Below are 15686 nucleotides of genomic sequence, written 5' to 3'. Positions count from 1 at the left end.
AGACTTTGCCTCATTTCTGACTTCTCCACCTTATTTGGACCTCCATGATCTGCTCTCTTGGTTTCTGTCTGCTTGAATTTAAACTTCTTCTCTTGATATTTTCTGAAATAACTTCTATAGCTTGACCTTAGAATGCTCATCTGATGCCCCAGCAGCACTTCCAGATTCTACTTCCTTTTATTATCCAAGATGTCACTCGATTCTATACCAGCTTTGTTTACTAAGGTACTGACTCTGCTTCTATAGTTTTACTATGTAAATCGTACCATCCCACGCTGCAAGAACCCCCCCCCCTCTTCTTCTTCTACCCTCGTCCCTCACCCCCATTCAACCCTGAGGATACAAAAAAAACACTATATAAGGAAGTAAGGAAGCCTATGATAAAGTCTGTCACTTATCATTTAATTGACTCTTGACAACAAATTCTTCATTTTTAAGGTAATCTCAGATTATCTCTAAATTAATAAATTTTGAATATTATAATGGAAAAATATCTTACTCCCTCAGATCTTGAGATGAATAAACCTCAGGGAATCCACCTAGAGATGCTGCCATTGCCCAGTCTCTAGTTACACTTTCTGCTACAGCAATTCCCCTAACTGAACCCTAAATCCAAATCTCTTTTGAGTCTCTCGAGTCTTAGAAACTTATTCCTAATAGTTCAGTTGAGCATTGGACACCAACCAAATCCACACCCTCCATGTAACTTAGACTTTGGAATAGGCCGCCTGTGTTGCTTGAACCTGAACCCACACTTTCTAAGTTACTTGCACCTCGGAAGCCTCACTATCCCTTTCCCTTCAACTTTAGAACAATCTGCACCTTCTAGATTCTGAAAGCTTCACTCTGCATATTTTAATGCTTAATGGCCTAGAACTCCTGTGCTCTGAAAGGCAGCTACTGTTATGTTAAATCTCCTACCAATCATAAACATTTTTCATATTCTACAAAGTCCCTGTGTCCACAGAATTTAAGAAACTCTTTTAAAATCACAGAAAACTCACTCGTTGCTGACCAAGGAAACTCCCAGGGGCCTGCCAAAGTCTACTTCCTTAAGTCTTATAAGCCTAGCCTTTCTGGTTCTAGCACTAGAGCCTGGGTGATAGTTGGACAAGCCAAACTTGAAAAGTTTAGAGAAAGCAGACACATTGAAGGAAGTCATTGAGGTTAGGCAAATACTAGGCTCAGGTCCAGCAGCAGGAAGGAGTCCAACAAAGCAGGGAGATCTCAAACAACATAGAAGGATTGGATGGGCAGGTGGCCAATTTCAAAAAAGGATTCGTCATAAGGAAGAGGCAGGAAAACCTACAGAAACATTGACAAGCATGCCTTGAAAGCAGAAAGCTACCCAGGTAGGCAGTTGGTGTAGAAAGGATAGATGCTAGTCTTTGGCAAGTGGAGATCCAGTATTGAAACTGATTCTAGAACTAGCTGTCTTGCTGGGAATGGTGTTATCAATACCAAATTAAGGCTGAGAGACAATGGTATAGAGAAAATGAAAAGGCAAAATCTCAGCATGGTCTACAGGAGCCAACTTCTTGGAAATGAAATATAAGTAAAGTGGGTTCCTAGAATCCAAACAACAATATAGTCAATGCTTGTATGTTGGTATCAGTATTTTGCGGTATCTGCATATCTGGAAAACATTTTCCAAGGTGAAATACATAAAATTTCATTATTTATCAGCGCAGATAAACATTTATAATCAACATGAAGATAGGAAACAGTAATTTTGACCTTCAATTCAACAAAATGTTATCCCCTAACCCAGAAAAAAAAAAAAGTACTCTATTATTATATTTTGAATTTTGTTGATAAAAATTTGTGAAAATTTGTTTTCTCTCTGAGTATATAAGTACACACATCTTTGATTTCATACACATACCTACATAATATCTTTGGTTTTGCCTCTTGGCCCACAAAGTTTAAAATATCTACTAACTGGACCTTTGCAGCATTGCTGATTCCTGATTTACTTCTTAATCCTTCTATGTTTTGAAGGCTGGCACTAATGTACTTATGCAAAGAAACAAGCACTGGCTTGTCATCTGAACCATCAATTACTACCTCTAATGAGTCAGAAAGTTAGAAACCTTATCTAATGCCTCCTGTGGCATTAGCATTGTATTCTACTAAACAACCAGCATTTCTAAGGTTGTCTCTGAGTCCCGGAGGACTTCTTCTCTTATTTGCCTTTAAGTGCAGCAATCTGCCTTATTAGTGTTAGACTACTAGCAACCCTCCCTTGTTTATTTCAAAATTCAGAAATAATTTCATTTCCAAAAATTTCCCAAGCTTTAGCAGATTCTTCTTGTTTTTAATGTTTTTAAGCATGTCTCATTCATGACTCAAATTCTAGAGATACCTCCAGAAGAGATCGTAAACCCATAGCACCACCATGCTACTTGAGTTCTCCAAGGCTTGGCCCCACGAGTGCCAATCCATGAAGTTATAGGCTGTGAGTTCATTCTGCTTCGAAGCCTGGTAGAAACTGGAGCCACTCTGTCAGGTCAGCTCCATGGGAGCAGGAACTAGGTTAGTTTAGGCTTGTCATTTTTTTCCAGTATCTAGCATTATGGCCAGCACTTAGAAGACATTCAATGAACACTTGCTAAATAATTATTTAACGATTTCAGAAATAACCTTGGACGTCTAAGTCTACCTTATAAATGACTAATGAAACAGATTGTTATAAATTATAATAACCTTATAAGTATAACTTTGTGATCCAAATCTATCTTTACATCCATCATTTCAGAAATAGCTATTACCTCAAAGGAAGACTTGCCCATGAAATAATGGGACTTTATATGCCTTAATTCAATCCAGAGTAATAAATAATAACTAAGTACCACCAAGCCTCAGATTTTATACCAGGCATTTGGAGATGCAAAAATGTTTGGTTTCTGTATCTACTCTAAACAGCTTTAGTCTGGTAGAAAAAAAGACGTTTTGAACCATAATATCATGTGATATGTGTTATGTTAGTAATGTTAATGAAGTACCAGGGGAATACAAGAGGAAATAATAAACTTTTCTAAGGGGATTTGGAAAGGTACCTATATCCGTTTTCTAGGGTTGCCATAATAAGGTATTCAAGACTGGGTGACTTAAACAACACAAATCTATTTTCTCATATTCTGGAGGCTAGAAGTACAGGATCAAAGGTTGGTTTCTTCTAAGGCCTCTATGCTTGACTTGCAGATAGCCATCTTCTCTTGTGTCTTTACATGATTATCTCTCTGTGCATGTACCTGTCTAGTGTCTCTGTCACAGTCTTTTCTTCTCATAAGGACGTCAGCCATATTGTATTAGGGCCCATCCTAATGACCCCACTTTAACTTCATTACCTCTTTAAAGACTCTGTTTCTAAATATAGTCATATTCTAGGGTACTAGGGGGTTAAGAATTCAACATACGAATTTGGGGGAAATAAGTCAGACCATAAAAGTATCTTAGAGGTATTCTTTCAAGTGAACGTTAATGAGACTGAAAAAGTAACTCAAGCTCTATTGCTGAGCAGTGGGAACGTGAGTCCCATCACCCACACCAATTGTGTTTTCAACAGTCTTTGCCAAGGTTTCATGCATTTAAATGGATAGGCTTCAAGAGAATGTCTGCAGACCACTTGAAATTATGCACAAACTTTATTTGTATATATGTGTATGTATTTGTTTTCTGCATGGCCTACATCAAAGGCAATGAGCTAAATCTTCTAAGAAACAACATTCTTAAGGATACAACACGATGTATAAAGCATTACTACAGAAAATAAAATATTTAACTTGAATATAATAATAAAAAGTGAGACAAATCCAAACTGAAGGACATTCTGCAAAAAACTGGCCTGGAATCTTCAAAAATGTCAATTTTATGAAAAGTGGGGGGAATGAAGAGTTAGCAAACTATTTGGATTAAAGGAGAACAGAGACTTAACAACTAAATATGATGAAAGACCCTTAATTGGATCCTATATGGAATTAATAAATGATAAGTGAAGGACATTAATGGGACAATGAGGAAATGTGAGTGTGGATGAACTTTCGATAATAGCATTACATTGATATTAATTTTCCTGAGTGTGATAAATGTACTATAGTTATGAAAGTCAGTTCTACACCCATGAATTTCAGAAGGCACACAATGAAGTATTTAGGGGTAAAGTTAGAGTGTCTGTAAATAATTCTCAAACAGTTCACATGGAGATGTGGTTAGTAAAGAGGACAGGGACAGAGAGAAGAGAGAAAGAGAGTGGAAGAGACAGAGAGAAAGAGCAAATGTGGTCAAATGTGTTGATTGTAAAATTCTTGCAATTTTTTTAAGTTTAGATTTTTTCAAAATAAAAAGTTAAGGAGAGAAATAGTCTTTTTGAGGAAGTTAATGGAAGATGTGCATTCTTTCATTCCTAAACAAGGGAGTAAATTCAGGAAGAACAAGACATGAAACTGAGCAAACAGAAGATGTATATAGGAGAGAACAAAAGAGAACCTCTAGAAGCTACTCCCACATAGTAGCTGTGAGGTAGGTTTAGAGAGCAGCCAATCCGGACAGGCAGAGGAGGGCGGAAGTTACAGAACGGATGTTCCCCAAGAGGAAAATAAAACTCTTGCTCATTTTATGTTAATCTTTCTGAGAAAAGATTAACATCTCAGGTAAAGGTTTCTGGATGAATTAGCAATAGGAACATTCAAACCTAAGCAGAGAAAATGCATTAGACAATCATTAACTTCAAAAACAAAACAAAAATTTGCACAAAAAAGGGAAAATGGAATCACAATGCACTATGTTGCTAAAGTGTGAATAACAGCTATAGAATATAAACAATATAAATAGTCTGTAATTATCTAACCAACAAATTTGGATATATAACTAGGATGGAGAAAGAGGAAATGTGAGGGATATCCAAAAACACTAACTATTCATTTTTCATAGTAAGAAGTATCAATATAAGAAATGTCCAAGCCTGTAGAAAATGTGTATAGGTTTATTTGAGCCCCAACTGACAATAGCTGGAAGCAAGATCTAAAATGCTCCAGAAAATAAGTTTCGCGATTTCTTTTAAGCATTCGACATTAAGGAGGTCACTCCAAATTGTCTAATGATGTGATTTTGGGTATGGGAGGTTGGGTTCAGAGTGATCAGCTCAATCTCTGGAATAGCTGGAGATTGAGATCAGCTACCTGGGCAGTTAACCGGGCCCACATGATGGAGCTTCACAAAATCTCTGGACACAATGGCTCATGTGAGCTTTCTTGGTTGGCAATGTTTTATGTGTATGGTCACATCTTGATGCCAGGAAAGTAATGCTGTCCACAACTCCATGAGGAGGACAACAGGAAGTTTTAGATTTCAAAATTCCCTGGCTCCCTTCTTCCATTTTTAAGGATCTTTTTGATTACATTGGGTTTATTCAGGATAATCTCCCTATTTTAAGGTCAGTTTATTAACAATCTTAATAGCACCTATAATTTTAATTGCCCTTTGCTATATAATATAAAGTATATTCAGGTTCTGAGGATTAAAACATGAACATCCTTGTGGGGTTATTAACATACCTACCATAGGCAAATATTTTCAGGCTTTCTTCATGTGTGTGCAAACATGTACCTATACAGATAAAGTGGTTGACATTTTCATTTTTCTCTTGCTCCCTTTCTTTCTTCTTCCCTCCTTCTCTTCCACCCTATTTCTTCTTTCCCTTCCTTCTTAACAAAATTAGAATTTTGGTGTGCATAGTTAAAAGAAAAAGTCACCAAGGCCACCCTAATTTCTAACACCAATTCCAAGTTTGGGAGTCCTCAAGACAACTCTTAGGTTTAATAATTTTCTAGAAGGAAAATCATGTTATACTCATGGTTATTGTTTATTATAGATAAAAGATACAGATTAAAACTAGCCAAAGGGAAAAGGTGCATAGGACAGAGTCCAGGAAAGCACCAAATGTAGAGTTTCCAGGTGTCCTCTCTCTATGGAGTTGTTGACAACATTACTTTCCTGGCATCAAGATGTGACAATACACATAAAACATTGCCAACCAGGGACACTAACATGGGCCATTATGTCCAGTGATTTTATAGAGCTCCATCATGTGGACCTGGTTAACTGTCCAGGTAGCTGATCTCAATCTCCAGTTACTCCAGAGATTGAGCTGTTCACTCTGGACCCAACTTTCCCCACCCGAAATCGCATCCTTGGACTCCTTGGAGTCTAAGAACCAAAAGCAAACCAAAAGTGTTCTATGAGGCATGATACTGCAAGTTTAGAGAATACCTATCAGAAGCCAAGGGCACAGGCCAGATCTCTTTTTGGTCAAGGTTAGATTGTATGCACAGGGAACCACACAATACTCATTAGTCTGCAAACTCTCCTGTCCCCACTCCTGCTCTCTCCAAGTACAGGAACACTGAGATAGTTAGATGATATTCCTTTGTAAGGTTTCCCAGAACATCTCCCAAATATATACTCCTCAGACTCATAGCTATCAAGATGCTTTCCTCTTTAACAACCGATGCATTACAGAAAGATTGAATGCCTCCTTCAAGATCTTATCCCTAAAATAAGGATTTTCTCCCTCTTTAATTTATATCACAGCCCCCCTACACAATTGGAACTCTGCTGATAGACCCAGCTATGTTATAGAGTGAGAGAGGTTTAAAAATTGCATAAGTTAGCAAGAGCTACCAATTATAGATTTTTTACTCTATGCCTGCAAACTGTTATTCTCTGAGGCATGTATTTCAGTCTGTTGACTCAAATAAATTTTATAAAAATTCTTTACAGGTTTATATGTTCTTGCATGGACTATGTATAAGTACTCCTACAAATAAGAATATAAGAAATTACCTGATTAATAATGAGCAAAAGACTTGAACAGACGCTTCATAAAAGATATTTGAATAGCTTATAAGATATACTTTAAAAAAAAATAGTCACTAGGGAAATACATACCCATTAGAATGCCTCAAGGAAAAAGATTGATGACGACTGCTGATAAAGATGTAGAACAATTGGAACTCTCAAACATTAGTAGTATTAGAATGTAAAAATGATAACACTATTTTTAAAAATGTAATTTCTTATAAAGTTAAACACATACTTACCATATAACTCAAAAATTCTGCTGCTAGATTGTGAGATTGTTCATAACAACTTTATTCAAAATAGTTAAAAACTGAACATAAATATCCACTGTAAACAAAAGTCCACAGATATCTTTTTAAAAAAAATTTAAAGAGAATTTATTCAGAAAATGATTTTCCCTCAGAGTGAACCAAGACTATGTTTCAAAATGAAGGAGATATGGCAGAGTTTATAAAGGTAAAAGTTACAAGGAGCAGTTGATCAAAGAGATGAGTTGCTAGGGAAAGAAAGATCATAAAATTACATCATTTGTGATTGGTGGGAGCAACTAGACTTTCAATGGTTGGCTGATTTAGTGAGGGAGCAAATGGAGTTGTGAGGTGAGAGCGATGGGTAATATATGATTAAATATTTACAAAGTCCTCTTTTAATCTCAGCCCTGTAGAATGAAAAGGCAATATATGATTAAATATTTATAAAGTCCTAGTTTAATCTCGGGCCTGTAGACCGGAAAGGCTGTCTTTGATCACACTAGTACAAGGAGTATGATTTACCAACAATGCAAGGACTACAATTTATCAAATAATACAATCAGCATGAGTGGAGCCTCTTACACTGCAGACAGTTTGGGAGCCCTAAAGGGCAGAGTTATGCTCTATGAGCAGCTTCAGAACTTGAGAAACATCCAAACCTGTAGAGAGTTCTGGTAAATTTATTTGAGCCAAACCAGTGACATATGCCAGGGAGCAAGATCTCAGATGCTCCCCAGGATATAAGTTTTGCAGCTTCTTTTATGCACCTGAAATTAAGGAGAGAGCATTGGAAAGATTACAAGGAGGTAGGATAAAAGCAAGATAAGGACTGGATTACAGGATAGTGAATATGATTATGTGCTCTCTTGAGGGTTAATACTCCCTTCTGCTATTACTTCTGGAATGTCAAAGGTGCATTAATCTAGATGCACAAGAATAATGGGCAGGGCTGGTTTAAACCAAAAATAAACCTTTGACTAAAGAAGTTAAAGACCTGGGGCTTGACTACCCACCATGACCTGCCCAGTTAGAAATTTATGACCAGATCACCCTTTGAGGTTACTCTCCATAGAACTTCTTTCTTTCATTCACAGTATAAAAACAAAAACAAGAATTAAAAACCGGCCCACAAATTACAAAATTAAAGTTCTTATAAATTTTCACCAACAACTGGAGGATCAATAAATAATCTGTATTAGAGTCATACAGTAGAGTGATATACATGAGTGGATCTCAAAATATAATGTTTTATGAAAGAAGCTAGACACATACTGTGTGATTCTAACTAAATAAACTCCAAGAACTTGCAAACTAATTAATGGTTATATAAGTTAAAACAGTGTTATATAAGTTAAAACAGTGTTTGCTGCTGGGAGGGGAGTTAACTGCAAAGAGATAATGGAACTTTCCTTTAGTCAAAGGTTTCTCCATATCTTGATAGAGGTGGTAGTTGAACAGGTGCAAACATTTGTCAAAATTCATTGAAATGTACATTTAAAATTTATGCATTTCATTGTGCATATAAATTACACATTGATTTTCAAAATGTATATGGGGAAACACATTAAGGTCTTGAAATACAATGACTGGAGCATCAGCAAGCATGATATGAAAATTAATTTGTATTTTGTTATGACCAAAATGTTCTTTCCTGGCTATTTTACCTTTTTAATTATACAAGTCCTAGCCAATATTAAGATTAGCTGACATTTGCTGAGAATACACTAATATGGAAAAAGCCCACCGAGAGATAGCTTTAAGCTTTATAAACTGCCTTCTCTGGAACCTCGGGGTTGATTCTCTAATGGAGAGAATCAGTCGCCGGCCAGCTAATAAAGGCTCATAATTCATCTTAATTGGCTCCGTGGGTCTTAGATTTGAACACACCACAACAGGAATTTAATAATTCTAGCTGCATCCTTCTAGCTTGGGCATCTTACAAAATTGATTACCACAACAGTTTATTAAATACTGTGACTAGCGCTGAGCAAACAGTGGATAAATATTCCATAAATGAAGTACTCTACCAGTTACACACAAAGGTGTTTAAGAGGATAAAGTGTTGTGGTGCAATCAAATCTAAGACCCACGGAGCCAATTGAGATGAATTGTGAGCCTTTATTAGCTGGCCAGTGACTGACTCTCTACTATGTAGGGTTAGAAGAGATCAGTCCCAACTCCCAAAAAGAGGCAGTTTTTAAAGCCTAGAGCAAACAGATTACAGAAGCAGAAGTTGGCCGTTAGCATGCATATCTTCGAGCAGATTATCACACCCTGGTTAACATTAAACAAGTAAGCAGATTACAGAAGCAGAAGTTGGCACACTTGAAAATTTTCCACCCTTAAGAAAAGGAGACGCTTAAACCAACTTGATGGAATAAAGTGGTTCCCGGCACACTGGCTAGTGAATCTGCTCTGATCACACCAGTGGATCAGCCTTCCTCTTTGCCACCCCTTTCAACCTCTACCCCAACCAAATAGTATAGGTATTCAGAAACTGATAAATGTTATTTTTAGATTATTATAACTAAAAAATGGTAAGTGTTATTATGCTAATTAAAAGTCAGTAATGATGCTTTCATTCTTTTTTCAAACCGTCATTGACAGCATGCTACATGTCCGGCGTCGTGCAAGGCACTGAGGTTACCATAGTTGAGAAGACATGGTCCCTGCGGTCAGGAAAAGCGTTTCAACTCCTGGCTTCAGTTTGCTGACGGAGCTACAGAAGGACCTAAATTCGGCAGCTCACGGGCATCAGGTTGACCCAAGTAGCCGCAGAAACATTGCCCGCAGTCTGCAGGCCCTGGGTTCCATTATGCAAAAGCTTTAACCAGAGGAGGAAGCAACTCCCCCTCCAGCCGGTAGGTGGCGGCCTTGCAGCCGACAACACCAAGGTGACAGGGCCGAGTCTCCACTTGGTGGCGATCTCCGGCTTGCGGGCCGCCCTTCTCCACAGGCGGAACCACTAGCTGGGTCCCTGGTTTCCGGGGGTTTCGTCACTGGAGAGCACTGGGAGCTTCCCTTCGCTTCCGTGCGGGCCTCCGAGGTGTTTTTACTGGGCCCGAGGACCCTCTCAGTTGAGCGCTTGAGGAGGAAATCAGTATCTTGCGGGCGTCTCCGCCCTTCTATTCCCGGAGCTCGCGCTGACCACGGGCCGTGCGCGGGGCGCCCAAGGAAGACTGGGCGATGGTACAGATGGAGACGCAACTGCAGAGCATTTTCGAGGAGGTGGTGGTGAGTGGAAGGGCCAGGGATCCAGAGCGACGGCTGGGCGAGGGGGAGACTGGGCAGCAGATCTTGGAACCCGGCTTGGACATCCCCTGCCCCTTTGTTGTGACACCGCGTTTTTGTGCAGAGGTTTAGTAAGTCTCAAACTGCTGTCGAATTCAAAGCCTCCTTGAAATCCACAACATCTATTGTGACAGGCCAGGCAGCTGTTGTTAGTTTCTATAATGTAGGTGATTGAGATGACTTGCCCTGTGTTACATTGTAATATTTTGCCCTGGGAGACCTCTCCTTTTTTTTTTTTTTTTTTTTTTTTATTCACATAGTTTTGTTTTTTACAGAAAACGGAAATTATAGAAGAAGCTTTCCCTGGGTGAGTATATGCATGGGAGATTTTTGCGTTTTTACGTGAATGTATCTTTGTAAGATTTTAGTTAGATTTGTCTTGGAGGTTTATAAGATCCACTCTTCTGGTTAGGTTGAATTAATTATCTTTTAAAAACTAGTGGCAAATAATGTGATTTTTGTTTATAGAATGTTTATGGACACCCCTGAAGATGAAAAAACAAAACTAATTAGCTGTTTGGGGGCCTTCAGACAGTTTTGGGGTGGTCTTTCTCAGGTGAGTACTGCATTTTTAATATATTCAGCTGATGATTTTTGACGCCCCCCCTTTTTTTTTTACATTTACTTCGATGTTGCAACTGAGGTCTTTCAAGAAAGGGAGAGGTAAAATTGTCCTCATCTTTTGTCTATTCCTGTTTCATTAGTTTCGATTCGTATTCCAGTGGAGAACCTGTATTGGAAAGTCAAGTTGACGATAGCTCAGTGTGAGATTTTTTTTTTTTTTAATTTTCCCCATGTTGGATTATATAAAACCATTTTTATCCTATTCTGACTTATTTGGTGCACTTGGAAACATCTGTGTTAGGGATTATAAAGAAATTTATGGACGATTAAAATTTTCATTTTCTCAACAAAGGAACTGACACAGTATTGATTTAGAGATACTATAAAAAGATACCATAGTAAAGATACAGAAATACCACAATAAGGATAATGATTTTGTAATAAGAATATAAAATAATAAAAATGAGGAAAGGAGCAGTAAAACTTAGTAACAAAGAACAGTCATTAGAAAGTGTATCCTTGAAAAAGTATCCCTGATTCTTAAAGAGTTTATGTGCCAGTAGTACATTATCTTCTCATGGTTCATTATAAGTAGGAAAATGTTTGTATTTGAGCAGATGATGGTAAGACTTGCTACTCAGATATGGATCACATAGTGGCAATACATTCTTTTTTTTCCTAAGTTTTTAAATTATGTTTTAATAGGTAATATATTCATACGGTTCATAAGGTGAAAAGTACAAAAAGGTAGACACAATTAATAGTCTGCCTTTCATCTCTCTTAGTTCATTGCCTGTTCTTTTTCCTTTTTGTACCCAAGATTCTCAGTTTATATTTCCTTCAAGGAAGTGTTTTATGCATATGAAGTTATTTTTATAGAATGGTCATACATTACACTGTTCATTAGCACCTTACTTTTTTCTCTTTAATATAAATTCTACAGGAAACCCCTAAAAGTTACAATTTCTGCTGGCCTTTCTTGCTTGTAGCATAATATTTATTTTACAGCTGTACTTTCCTTTATTAAACCAGTCTCCCACTGACTGACATTTAGATTGTTTCTTATCTTTTGCACTTTAAACAATGCAAAACAAATATTATTATACATAGAACACAGGATGAATTCCTAGAAGTAGTATTGCTGGGTCAGAGCATATGTCTATTTGTAATTTTGATGGAAATAGCTTTCTATAAGGACCACCAATTTATTCTCCCATTAACAATGTATGAGAGTATATATTCCTTATAGCCTCACAATAGAGTGCTAATGAACTTTTTAATTTTGCCAATCTAAAACATGAAAAATTAATCTCAGTGTAGTTCTATTTTACATTTCCTGAGTGATGTCGACCATCTTTCCAAAATATTTAAAATATTTTGTGATTTATTAAACATTTCGTGAGTTAAGGTATGGTCCTTATCTTCAAAAAGATTTTAATGCGGGAGCCAGGAAGAAAACATATTTCTAAATCAGCATTATATGTTCAATAGTAGAAGTATATATGAGGGACAGTGGTGGTGCAGAGGAATAGGACACAGGCTCCTTTGAGGATATCGTAGCAGACAGGTTTTGATATGGGCACTTAATTTTCAGTATCAGGCTTAAAGTTACAGAAATCTAGAAATTTGCTGTGTCATTAGATTTATAATTGGTTGGGCTCTTAGGGATTAGATTCATACTAAATTCTCATGAGACTAATGTACAAACATATGATGGATTTTTTTCCCATGATGACAGGAATATTTATATCTACCGTTAAGGTTATTGCTTACATTGCCTTAAAAAAAAATCTGTATTAGAGTTTTCTATTGACCATTAATATGATAATAAAATTTTATTCTTTTGGGTGGTCCCATGTAATAAAAGTAGTGGGAGTTTAATATAACTAAAATACTAAATCTGAATTTTTTTTTCTTTTTTTTTAATTGTCTCCATCTATGAATGTTTATAGTGGAGTATCTCATTCATAGTCTTGGTATACTCCCAGATGTAGCATTAACAATTTAATTACGAAATATAACTTTAGACCTAATATATAATCATTTTCTGATTTTTCTAGGAATCTCATGAACAGTGCATCCAGTGGATTGTTAAATTCATACATGGCCAGCATAGTCCTAAAAGAATTTCTTTTCTTTATGACTGTTTAGCAATGGCAGTTGAGACTGGGCTTCTTCCACCCAGGTATGTTTAATGGTGGGCATGAGCAACCTGAAGAAATTTCTTTTTTATTAATGTTTGGTAATTGGTTGAGGTTGTTGTAAAAGGATAAGAAAATGAAGAAGGAAGTTAGGCTCAATAAGCAATTCTTCCTAATGCTTTAGGTTTTGGTTTCTAGGATATGGTATTATTAGAATTCTATATTTAAAAGGTCAAAAACAGGCAGGCTTTGCCTTGCAGGGACTAAAATCACTCACTTTGATGAGCTTGTTCCACTTAACTTTTGCTACATAATGAATTACCTCAAAACTTTATTACTTAAAACAGTAATAATCATTTTATTTACATTCATGGTCATGGTGGTTGACTGGGCAGAGCAGGCAGATTTTTCTGAGAGTCTGGTGATTATGGTCAGATGGTGGCTAGGACTGGAGTCATGGCAAAGGCTTTGCCTTCGATATGTCTGGTGATTGGTGCCTGGCTATCATCTGGGACCTCAGTTGGGGCTATTGGCTGGAATCTGCATGCGCCCTCTCCATGTGACATGACTTTCTCGTAGCTTGGTGGCATCCAAGAGCAGACATTCAGAAGAGGGCTAGACGGAAGCTGTATCACTTTGCCTTGGAAGTCACACAGTGTTCCTTTTGCCATCGTCTTAAGGCCTGTCCAGATTTAAGGAAAGAGAACATAGAGCCTCTTTCCACCTCTTCATGGGAGAAATATCAATGTCACATTTCAGAAGATCATGAGGATCGAAAATCATGTTGCAACCATCTTGGGACAATACAATCTCCAACAAGTTGATAGATGGTAAACATTTAGCCATCTATCTTTTGATAGATTTCTGCCTAGTAAAACTATTACATAATATTATTTAGTTCTACTTTGTTTTTATTCTTTCATACAAGTATAATATGTAAAATACTATACATAAATTTTTTTTAAAGTTTGCTTGGGTAATGTACTTTTATGAAAAAATACTCAACTAAAACAAATATAATATCTAATGTACACAGACCGTGACTGTTAGAAAACTTGCAAAATTCTATCTTATAACCAGAATGGATATTCCTTTTTCCTAGGATGGTTTGTGAATCTCTGATAAATTCTGACACTCTCGAGTGGGAAAGAACACAACTTTGGGCCTTAACATTTAAACTGGTTCGGAAAATAATTGGGGGAGTGGATTACAAGGTATTTTTTTTTTCCTAATCATAAAAAGTAATCACTTTCAGGCATGATTAACTTTTCAGTTGTATGTATCTTAATTTCAGATGAGAGAAATGAAGTGGAAGCATTTACAAAATCTATTTTTTGTTGTATTTCCTAAAGAGATTTAAAGTTATTTAATATTTCCCACAGCTTCTCTGCTCTCCCCCCAACATTCTTGAAATGCAGGTGCCTAATATATTTTTACATGAATAGGAAAGTTACCAAGCAGACCTCAGGTTTTTTCCTGTGATGTTGGGGCCCCTTTTAAGCAAAAAAGCGCACTGAGAAGGAATGTAGGCATGAAATCATGAAGGGAGCAAGTGCTGCTTCACCTCTACCTTGACCTCCTTGGGCACGTATGACTCCTTAACTAGTATCTTCAGCACACTGCTGTTGACCAAAATCAACAGAATGTACTCTCTAATTGTGACTCATAATGCAGTTCAGTATTTCTATAGCTGCAAAAGCCATTCTGCTTCATTCAAGCCACTTTTGTTACTGTCCTTTTTGAAAGTATTGCCAGTACCTAATCTTGTTCTTTATGTCTCTATTTTCTCTAATCTAAAATAACTTAGTTGGTAATTATTTATTTGAATCATGACAATACAAAATTAATTCTAAGAAGCTTTTTCTGATTATTTTCTCTTAATTTATACTTAAGTTTCCTTAGCAGGTTAATATTTAGTTTTTACCCTCTTAACTGTATGGAGCTTTATGATTATTTCTAATTTCTTTCATGTATATGTTTTGTCTATCTTTTTTACAAGATTAATCACATAGTTTATACTCAGTAAATGAATCTTGAATGAAATTTCTTCTCTGTATATCAGATTCTGTTCCAAAAGAATTTCCAGAGTATTTTCAAATTCTATTCAAATATATTTCTGTTTATAAGCTTTTTTGACCCTCATAAGAATAGAAACTCTTCTAATGATGTGAAGGTCAAAAGTACTTAGCAGAGTATAGAAAGTTAATTTTTATTTATAAGTGACTCTTCATTAATATTGAAGACTTTCTTTAGAATTCTGTTTTGGAACATGCTTCTTGGGTTAATGTTAGAGACATGAATATTAGCTATGATTCAGAAAAATTGAAGGCGTATGACTTTGAGGGTAACATTTTTTCCTGGGTTTATGATGTTGAAACCTTTAGAAATTTGATTAGCACAGGGGGCATTATCTAGTTTTAACCTATGATTTTTTTTTCTTATATTAGGGCGTTCGAGATCTCTTAAAAGTGATTTTGGAGAAAATCTTGACAATTCCCAATACAGTGAGCTCAGCTGTTGTACAGCAGCTTCTAGCAGCAAGAGAGGTAGTTTATACATGTCTACAATTCGTTGATCA

The 15686-nt window shown here is 36.6% G+C and overlaps 1 protein-coding gene across 3 annotated transcripts in view; it reads left to right on the top strand.

Annotated features, from left to right (window-relative positions):
- Positions 1–10111: 10111 nt before the first annotated feature.
- Positions 10112–15686, top strand: part of MED23 (mediator complex subunit 23) — a 37524-nt gene continuing 31949 nt past the window's right edge. Inside the window, exons 1-6 of one of the 3 annotated variants that reach the window (XM_016129399.2) lie at positions 10112–10346; positions 10679–10710; positions 10872–10959; positions 13028–13152; positions 14211–14322; positions 15556–15654. In XM_016129399.2, the coding sequence (XP_015984885.1) occupies positions 10299–10346; positions 10679–10710; positions 10872–10959; positions 13028–13152; positions 14211–14322; positions 15556–15654 (504 nt within the window). In that variant the 5' untranslated portion in view covers positions 10112–10298. The remainder of the gene's footprint in view (positions 10347–10678; positions 10711–10871; positions 10960–13027; positions 13153–14210; positions 14323–15555; positions 15655–15686) is intronic. The other 2 variants (XM_016129400.2, XM_016129401.2) reach the window with 2 other exon arrangements.

This window comes from Rousettus aegyptiacus, unplaced genomic scaffold (assembly GCF_014176215.1).
Source record: "Rousettus aegyptiacus isolate mRouAeg1 unplaced genomic scaffold, mRouAeg1.p scaffold_m13_p_1, whole genome shotgun sequence".
Classification (NCBI taxonomy): domain Eukaryota; kingdom Metazoa; phylum Chordata; class Mammalia; order Chiroptera; family Pteropodidae; genus Rousettus; species Rousettus aegyptiacus.
Note: the sequence above shows the minus strand (reverse complement) of the source record. Positions and strands in the feature narration are given on the sequence as shown.